General features: G+C 41.9%; 1 protein-coding gene across 1 annotated transcript; it reads left to right on the top strand.

The window, feature by feature from the left end:
* Positions 1-1503: 1503 nt before the first annotated feature.
* hoxa5a (homeobox A5a) lies at positions 1504-3601 on the top strand. The gene is made up of 2 exons (XM_026347726.1): positions 1504-2207; positions 2826-3601. The coding sequence occupies exons 1-2, from the start codon at positions 1625-1627 to the stop codon at positions 3074-3076; spliced, it is 834 nt and encodes a 277-aa protein (XP_026203511.1). The 5' UTR covers positions 1504-1624; the 3' UTR covers positions 3077-3601.
* Positions 3602-10289: the final 6688 nt, after the last annotated feature.

The following is a 10289-nucleotide window of genomic DNA, read 5'->3' as shown; positions in this document are numbered from 1 at the left end:
CTTTCTCACACTTTTCAGTACATGTGGTGGTCAGTTTAAAACATTACGCAAAGCTGCATCAGGATCTGTCAAGGATTCTAAATACAGCAAAGATTTCACTGTCTTTTAAACGGCTTGCTTTAACATTTTTAACTCAGTTATTTCATGCTGCTTTTGCTTTTGTGCCCAATTATACAATGGTTTGTGGATTGTAGTCAAATACCACATTTAATATATTTAGATTTTTTTTTTTACAAAGGGAAAAAATTCGGGAAGTCACACGAACTCGTTACTTTGAATAAAAATGGCTCATGCAAAACACAAATTACATTATAAAAATCTGCATGTTTATTCTACCATAATGCAAAAATGGGAAGTGAATATCGTATGTTTTATGATGTTTGACAAAAGGCATTTTAAATGCACTAGTTTCAAACATTTCCATTTTCCGGTTATTTCATTTTTTCTTTACTTGTGTTTTTCTTGTTTCTTTTAAATTCCAACGTGAAAGCGCGCAGCTCCACGCTGGAGCTGCTCGTAAAAATGAAATGACACGCTATTCTCCATCTCGTGTTGACATCTCACAAAAAAAAAAAAAGAAAAATAGAAATGTAACTTGGTAAGAGTGAGCGTTTAAAAGTCAGCATGACAGAGGAGTCGCCCTTAAATAAGACCGAAATAGCGTCGGGTTACATGCTTGTAATTTCATCCAAATGTGTTCGGCATCGTTAAACTGTAATCAGTTTATGTAGACAGTAACGCGGGGATACGTGTGTTCATACACAGCCTATATTTACAGGCTAGTTATCAATTTCAAGTGCCATAAAGGGCAGATCTTGACTGTCAGTCTCTGTGGCATCATTCGATAAATGTGCTTTTATCTTTCCCCAAAACATTTATTCATTAGGCTTTTTCCCACATGGGTGTTTGTTCAGTTCTTTAATGATTTTAAGAAAAAAACCAAACTAAAAAGGTGCTGTGAAAACTCGGGCCCTGTTTTCAATGAGCTTTTATTCTATTAAGTGCACAGACGATTTGCACCCGTCGCCCATCATAACATGCATAAGAGATGCTGATCGAATTATTTCTGTATACTGTCCTCGGCAGAGATTGCACTCTCAGCATGTCACTTGTTGTATTGTTTAGGAGCCCGTTGGTTTTTTGCCGCAATGGTCGTTAACCTCGGAATGACCCCGTGCGGAGCCCACGCCTCAGAGAGCTCCGCAGACAGGCAGTGCAACAGTTGAGCCAGAGGATGGCGCACCACGACAATTCAAAACACCCAGAGCCCGGCTCAGAGTTTTGCCCTAGCCACGAGCGCTGGGAGGCGCGCACCCTTCACATCCCACCCAGTATTTCCTGCGTGCACGAGTTTACCTCTGGAGGTCATGAAGCAGGATTTACGACTGGTCAACAAAAGCACGTGATACTCCGCCGTACCCCATATTTGGGTGCCTACGTAAGAGAGAATCAAGTCCATGTCCCACTCATTTCCATAATTCATCATAAATTGTGCAAGGGTGCTATAGGACGCGCTAAACCATAAGAGCCACAAATCAAGTACACAGGTTTATGCTGTTTTACCTGCAAACATAAAACAACAGCAACAAAACGTGCAACGAGCAAAGGGTGGAATTGTCAACAAATGAGCTCCTATTTTGTGAACTCATTCTGCGGTCGCTATCCCAATGGCGCGGACTTCCAGTTACATAATTATGGAGACCATAGTACGGCAAACGAGCAATACAGGGACTCAACAGCCATGCATTCCAGCAGGTACGGCTATGGCTACAACGGGATGGACCTAACAGTCGGGCGGGCCGGTACCGGACACTTTGTGGGCAGCGAGCGGACACCGGGCTACTCCCCGAGTCACTCAGCGGCGTCAACACCGTCCGTGGAGCCGGTCAGGTACAACCAGTCCGCCAGCAGCACCGGCAACTCGTCTCTATCGCCTCCACCTGACCCTCTACCGTGCTCCTCGGTCGCCAGCTCGTCCCCAGTCGCGGAGTCTCAGTCTCAACACAGAGCCGCGAAAAACCCCATAACGACCCCGTGCTCCAGCTCCAACGGAGGCACGCTGCTGCTGAACCGGGACTGTGTGTCCAAAGCGTCCCCCCTTGAGGAAGAGAAGCCTGCGGGAGGCGCACCGACAACTCCTCAAAATGTCACCGACTCAACGCAGCCTCAGATCTATCCGTGGATGAGGAAACTACACATAAGTCACGGTAAACTGCTTCTTAAAAAATGCTTTTATACACTTAGCGTTGTGTTGTTGTTTGAGAAAGTAGCGATCTTGGACTTTTTAATTACAAGAAACGCAGATCTACTGCGTATTTGACGCTATTTTGCATTATTTTAACCTTTTTTTTAAAGACGCAAAATAAACCTACTTTCTATGGAGGCGTATGGCGCCTAATGCGCCCTCTCACCTGTTTGATAGTGTTGTCAACACAGACCAGGTAGCCTACGAGATCATTAACAAACATAACATATAATATTCAGCTTACTTACATGTGCTGAACATGAAGAAGGCAAATCCATTAGTTTCTTTAATAAACTGTAATTTATAACCAATCAGCGCCAGTTTAGACAGTTTTAGTGTTAATTCCTTACTCAGGGTGTAGATGAAAAGGTGTGTGTCTTACTTTGCCACGAGTTGTTTTTGATTTTGGGTTCTATAAGCGTCCTTTAAAACTTAGTCGTGTGCTAACTTCTACCTTAATTCTGCTTGCAGAAGTCATGTGGCGTATATTATAAATGCATATATTTTAAAGTTCCTAAAGTCATTTTACCATCTACCGTGCGCCTTGTTACCCTCCTCCTCTATTTTTTTTCTGTGCAAGATTTGTCTGGACCAGAGGGGAAGCGAGCCAGGACTGCATACACCCGGTATCAGACCCTCGAGCTGGAGAAGGAGTTTCACTTCAACCGGTATCTGACCCGCAGGCGGAGGATCGAGATAGCTCATGCCCTCTGCCTCTCAGAGAGACAGATCAAAATCTGGTTTCAGAACCGCAGGATGAAGTGGAAGAAAGACAACAAGCTGAAGAGCATGAGCATGGCCGCTGCAGGCGGGGGAGGCTACAGGCCTTGATATCCACTCCTCCACACCTGATAACGAGCACTATATAAGAATGAAAACAAAGATTGTCAACTTATCTTCCTATTTCAAAAAGCGCAGAGACTTTGCTAAGGGGCCGTGTGTGGGACAGGGGACACCCCCCACACAGCCCAGTGTATGTCCAACAACCGTCCCACTATATTCCTTCATATGATTTCCTTTTTATTTCCACCGTGGTAATGCTTACGTGAGTTAAAACTAAATACATAATGTACAGTCCTGTTTAGATATAGATGAGAAAAAAAAGAAACAAAATAAATGTTTGTTTAAATTATTTCTTGTTCAGAAAAAAAATATAATAATGGCGAAACGTCAAAAGCTTGCAATGCAACCTACCGCAAATAAATCCAGTAAGAAGTTGTGTGATGCACTCAAAAACAATACCAGCCTAATAAATAGAGGGTTGAGGTTCATTTGTGTTTAGCCTTCATTTTCTATGTATGTACTGTAAATGTATGTATTTATTTGTTTGATGTATTGTACCAACTGGTCAGATTACTTGCTTCCAAAAAGTAGAGCCAGCAGAGCCTTGTGTGGTTTTTCAGTTTTTGTGTGTGTGTGCGTTGTCAACACATGTATGGACAGATCTTGTATGTGCAGTAGCTGTGCCTTGTATCTATGTTATTTTTATTTTTCGTTATTACTATAATTTTGTTTTTTTTTTTTTTTTTTTTTTTTTTTTTTTTTTTTTGCAGGAGCTGCTGTTTGCGTTGTTACCTGGGCGCAAAAAAAAAAAAAAAAAAAAAAAAAAAAAAAAGTAAAAAGTGTTTCGTCTTTGTTTTCTAGCTGTTCTGACGTGGAGACTCCCACAGTAAAATCCCATTGCCTATGTGTATATCTCCATCGTGATAAGCTTTTTGTAAATGTTTTTCAAAGACTGGAAGTTAAGAATATACTATAATAATAATAATAATGATGATGATGATGATGATGATGATGATGGCCATTATAGCCTAATAAACTTTCTACTGGAACGGCAACCTCACAGTGAGTTTTTGTAAAGAGCTTTAAAGTTCATTTGCGTTTTTTGTTTTTTTTTTTGCCACGAGTTCGCTGACTGGTCTCACATCATTTAAGCCTCTTGTGTTCCGCGAGTTAAATCTCACTGAATTCAACAGGTCTCCTCGAACGAAAGCTTCTAGTTTCACTCACCTTTGCTGTGGAGCTTGGGGGGGGGGGGCTTCGGGGGGTCCTTGGCCACTAATAAGCACCGGGGCCGAGCGTCCCCTTCCGCACAGACTCCTGTGCCATTCCCGGAGAATCAGCTCGACTTTTCATGCTTTAAACTTTATTAGGGCTGATTCTGGCTCTCTGACATTTGGGTGCTAAATGAATGGGGCGTTTTGTCTATGAATTAGATCGTAAAAATCATCCGGAGCGCGGCCAGATAGGCTCACTGGCCATAAACGGTCACGTGGTAGCCATTAAAGTAAGTTTTATGGTTTTGGGGAGTTGACAGTATATTGCACATAACATATAATCGCTCTGACGGCGAGGCTTCGTCTGACTCTCTCTTTGCAGGCTGTAAGTGTTAGTTGACCAGTACAGACCGTCTCTATTGCTCAGTGTGCCTCACTGTGGACCGGACGCTTTCCAGGATGAGGACCGCGTCTCTGGGTAAGTTTCTGCAGACTAGACCGGTAGCCTGAGAACAAGCAGCCTGTGTTAAACAGCCTTATTATTGTATTCGCTCCCTCTATCCGTCCCTATTAGTCCATTACACTAATTTGTCAGTTGTGCAGTGCTGAATACTGGTCTCGGCAGATGTTGCGCAGGGTTGGGTCCGGCTCATGGCTATTTAATTGCTTCCTTCCCTGTGTAACTTGTTTCCCTCCATCTGTGGTGTAAGTCATAATCCATTTTTACATGTTGGATAATTATCTCAGTGTCCATTTCCACCCCCACAAACTTCTAGTTGTTGTCGTTTTATTACATTGGAGAATTCACAGACCGTGAGCCAGAAAGTTTCCAAAAGGGGGTGTGTGGAGTTTGTAGATTTCCTTGACAAAGTGAAGTGCTAATGTAGGCCTATGGATTTACAGCAGTTCCGTTTGATTGAGCTTTGATTGAATGTGCTGATGGGTTTTGCAAGTCGCTCAGTCCATCCCTGATAAAGTTGCAGTTTATTTATTTATTTCTTTTTCATTTTTTTTTATTTTTGCTGAGAGCTGCAGGAGCTCCAAGGCGCCGTGTATGGCTTTTCAGGACAGGCTGTAAACAGTGTCAAGTAAACACAACACGGGAACAAACAACAGCAGGGAGACATCTGAAAAGGAATTCCGTTTTGTGTCAGCCAAGACGTTTTGTGTTTGGGGTTGAAAAGTTCAGATGACCTCTCGAAAAGTCACTCTCGCTTTGTGGTGACCTCTTGTCCGAGCGCAGCCGGGGCGAAAGCGGTCACTACTGAATACTGATTCCAAAAAACATGAACTGAAAATGGGGGAAACGTGAAAAATGTTCCTGTTATCACCAAAGTGCGTTTGCTGCTGTCCTGATATGTTGCATCTGTTTTATTAAGAAGCATTGGACTCAATGCGCTGGTTTCTAAGTTGAAATATCAAGAATAAAGATGCTAGAAAATAACCAAATAACTTGATATGAGGGGAGAATTTGTGCCTCATACGTTGTGGCAGACAATATTCTTCCAAATTGCTTTGTGTGGATGCGCTCCTGCTTTGTCGGATTTGCGAAAGTTAAAAACCTAAATATTAATGTTTAATTTTTGGTGCAGAGGCCTCTAACACACAGAGGAGAACCATTCTCTTATATTTAGTCAGTATGTTGGCAGGTTATTGGAAACACGCGTATTTATCACCACAGAACTTTTAAAAACTTGTTAGAGTGAAAATGCATGTTTAATCTGGTCACGCTGGAGAGAAGGATTCTAGGAAAACAAGGTGATGTTCTCTGAAGCTGTGTCTCTATTTTCAAATCCCACAGAAAAGTTTGGTGTCTGCTTTAATCCTCGAAATCAGGGCTGCTTAACAAATGTGGCACATTGCTGCGTGGAGACGTCACCATCCCATCAACGTAGTGGTCTATTCTCTTTGCAGTTTGACATTTATTTTTTTTTTTTTTTTGCACACTGGAAATGAAATAAGACGCACATCTAGATTGCGGCTATTTGGAAATTAAAACCCCTGCCAACATTTCAATGGGAGAAAATTCGACAGGGCCCCATGTGCGGCTTACTGCCAGGCAGAGAGAAGAGCGCTGTAGGTTCATCTGGAGGTCAGCCACAGCACCAAGATAAATCTGCATCCTCTCAGAGCCACCAGCAGAGCTCGCTTTAGGCCAAGTTCACTGTCATCTTCCTGTATGGAGAGAGGAGGAAAAAAAAAAAAACACTCACACATCCACGGTGCCGCGCGCACACACACACACACACACACACACACGCCTTCACTTTAATGACGCGTTTGCTTGGTTGCCTATAAGCATAATGCGTAGAAATGAATTTTGCTAAGGACGGAGCGCCCGTGGTCACATCCTGCACTGGAGGAAAAAGACTGTGCAGCGAAGAGAGGGGGAGTCTAACCGAAAGTGTTGCCTCCAACAAAGATTTTAGCTGCTTTGGTTGCTCCATAACGCTAATGAATGATTTGCATATTTTACTACCCTATTAGTCTTGAGTGGGAGCCCGTTGGATTTATGTTTTCACTCCCTCGTTGCAAAACATCACAAAGCTACATTTGCATTTTAGGTCTTGTGCTGGCATCTTTTCTAATTATGAAATGTGTGAAAATGATCATAGCGATGGCAAAAGATATGCGCATTGTTAAAATCTTTTTTTTTTTTTTTTTACCCTTTCAAGAGATGCAGATATCTCACCGGGTTGGGACTGATGAGCTGCAGAAGAGGAGGAAAAATTGGGGTCAAAAGTTTAGGCGCTGAACAAGTCTCCGTCATCTGTTCACTCGGAGCTTGATGCCAGCCTTATAATAGCGATCTTGACTCTCCACACAAAAGACAGAATAGCTTTGAATTACATATGTTGCACGGTGCACTCCAGGTGAACCCTGGAAGCGCGGTGACCTCGCGTTTGGGACCGGGGGAGGGGACCCCCACCCGTCCCCGGCAACAAGATTGAGTGGCTGGCGTTTTATTAGGGCGGTTGATTGGTGAATTTCCTTTGAATAAATTGCATTTGATATGTTTAGGGACGAGGGCAAAATTTGCATTTTGAGGATTGATACTCTCGACCCGGTCACAGGGTAATGGGAAGGCCCACAGCCCCCAAACTGAGCCCCCGGACCCCTTAAAAAACATTTAGCCCCTCTCTTCCTGATCAGATAAATGGCACAGATGTTTTTGTGACCCATAAAGAAAAAACCTTTTAAAAATATATTGTATAAATCTATAAATATTGTTCTAACATTAGGAGTTTATGTAACTATTTTATTTTTCAACAGGCCTGTTTAAGGCCGTTTGAAAACGAACTCAGCTTTTAGTGGAAAGAAGTTGAAATAATTAACAGCTGCTTTTAAACGTGAAGGCCTAGTGGACAATAAAACAGACTCATACAAAGAACAAACTCATTTTGTCGACTTTTTGTTTAAGACGCCTAAAATTGAGTTTCGCCTAAATCGCACAACTTTGGAAACGCAAGCGACAACGAGACAAACTCAGTCCTGTGAAGTTATTGTGTAAAAAAAAAAAAAAAAAATGTTTATTTCACTTAAAACCACAGCTGAAAAACCTGCCAGCTGCAGTGCGCCTGTTGAAAAGTGCCACTAAAATCAGAATTCATTGTCACTTCTGAATTCAGAATTCACTTTTATGTTAAATGTTTTTAGTAAAAAAGACTCTTTTTTTTACCCAAACGTCAAAAAGTGAGGCTGATATATTTCCAGCATCTCCACCTGTACGTCTAACACTGTGCGCGGCTTCCGTGTGGTAGATTTTTCTTTGCTTTGCGAACGAGACAAGTGGTCAAATATAAAAAGTATACTAAAATGGAAAGAATATAAAACACATAATCAATTAATATATTTACTTTTAATGCTTTCATTTTAATTTACTTGAATATATCTAATTATAAAAATGATAAAAGCCTGAAAATGAAGAATGTACTTTTAGGTGAGGCGTTTGTTTTATATTTAACAACACTAAAGTCACTGTGTGTTCATATGTTTATATAGATTTTTTTTTAAATCTGTGAACCATTTTCCAGATGTTTTCCACCTTATTTTAATGCATGCATCGGCCGGATTGCATTAATTCCTTTACTTTACTAAATCCCTTTTAAAAACCTGCAGATGGAGGATTCTTTAACAGTATTTCTGCAGCAGACAGATGCGGACATTCACGTTTTTGTTTTTGGTTCTAGGGACATTAGCTGTGTCCCCTGTCTAAAATCTTAAATATTATGTCTCTAGACTTTGATTTGCAACAGCCTCATCACTCAGAGGCACACGGAAATTGTCCACGCACCTTTTTAAAGGATGTAGCTGCTTTTGTTCTCCCCGCAACTCAGCTATCAGCCCATTGAAGACTGGAAGGTCACAAGTGAAATCAAAGTCTGCAGCTGTAGATGGAACTCGTGTTGTCCAGTTGCGCTACAGTCTAAGTAAGTGTAGAGGACACTCAGATATGACACGCCATTAAAGAGAAAAATATTTTATTGCCAGTGCTTGCGCGTAACACAACATTTCCATAAAGGCATGAAAGGTGTTTTCAGAGAGAATTTTTTATTCCAGCTCGTCAAGCGGGGACTTTAGACAGGAGACCTTGTGAGAGCCATCTGCAATCTGTCACCATCGTCGCAGCACTTCTCTGATAATCTAAATTTACAGTAAACTGTCAGCATGATGTATATGAGTTAAATAGACCTTCACTTCACAGTATATGCTCTGAAAGGATACACCGTGATCTGAAATAAAGCCACACCGACCTCGACCCTGTAACGTTTTTTTTTTTTTCCCTTTTTGCTCACATCAAGACTAAAGGAGGTTTTTCAATTTTGTGGAAAAACGACTGAGATAGCGAAAACTGGGTCACCACCGTTTCCAAATGCTGCTTTTAAGTTCAACTACCAATTGGATGATGATCACCCCAATATAATGTGGTATAAATTGAACTGTTTGAGAGATTTCCAGTTATTATATTCCCACACACAGCAGCAGGTCCGTGCTATAGACATCACAGGTAGACTAGTGTTACCTAAAAATGCTTCTTTGGTGGTTTTGAATTGAACTGTTGATGATACGTGTTAATAAAGTTATTCACAGCTGAATATCAAAGAAAATGCGAGTCCAGCAACAAGTAGAATGACCTGTAATAAAAAGAAAAACATCACCGTTATCCATGCAGGGATAACTTCCACTAAGTGGATAATAGCCAGCTCGACCTGGCCCACATTTATACAGGACCTCCATATAATAGAATGGCAGCACACTGTAAATTTAGATATCATGTGAAGTCGTCTTACCGCTGACATGATGTTGACATACTGCCTCTCAGGTGGTCTCTTGGCCATATGGATACAGCGGATATATAGCGGAAAGTACATCAGCTGCCATTTACAATGAGTTAGGTGTGAGATGGCCTGTTAGATACACAGTGTAGCAGCGGCTCCGCCCTACAGCAACAGTGGCTGAGATGACTGAAATGGCATTTTGTGAACAGCAAAAACGGAGGCCTTCCTGTGTGGGTGTCGAGGAAAAGACGAATATACCTGTTTTAGCTCGTCCACATCAGCTCATCCAACAAATAGAGCATATACCCAAGCAAGAAGAAACGTAGCCTATTTAATAAAAATGTTTTAGACAAACCTCTGTAGCTGCAGAGACAACGCATCTCCACAGATGTGCGTTTTCACTCACAGTTCGAAGTCTGATTTTCTGCCTAGTTGCAGGTTTATGCACATTACTACAAGTCCTTTGGGGACTTTACAGAGTGTTGACCCCGCGCTAAGTGCTCCCCCAACTCCCCAGAGTTGAACAGATCCTGCAAAACTGAAGTCCAAGTCCGGGGTGAACCCCAGGTCACCGCGTCTAACAGATATGAAAATGTCGCCTCTTTGGAAAAGGGGCACGCCTTGTTGTTTAACAAAGACTGTCAATGGGTATGATTAATCAGAAACAAAATGGAAACGGTGTCACGTTGGGGTCAGGCAGAAGTTATCTCTGTTTAGGGGAGCGAATAGAATAGGGGCCACCAGGAAAAAAAAAGAAAAGCGAGAGAA

This window comes from Anabas testudineus, chromosome 11 (genome assembly GCF_900324465.2).
Source record: "Anabas testudineus chromosome 11, fAnaTes1.2, whole genome shotgun sequence".
Lineage (NCBI taxonomy): Eukaryota > Metazoa > Chordata > Actinopteri > Anabantiformes > Anabantidae > Anabas > Anabas testudineus.
Note: the sequence above shows the minus strand (reverse complement) of the source record. Positions and strands in the feature narration are given on the sequence as shown.

What these genes read in the sequence shown, in the direction of transcription:
- hoxa5a (XM_026347726.1), top strand. Translation starts at nt 1,625, where the DNA reads ATGAGCTCCTATTTTGTGAACTCATTCTGCGGTCGCTATCCCAATGGC. An exon ending in GAAACTACACATAAGTCACG is followed by an intron (nt 2,208 to 2,825) that starts GTAAACTGCTTC and finishes TTTCTGTGCAAG; the next exon opens with ATTTGTCTGGACCAGAGGGG.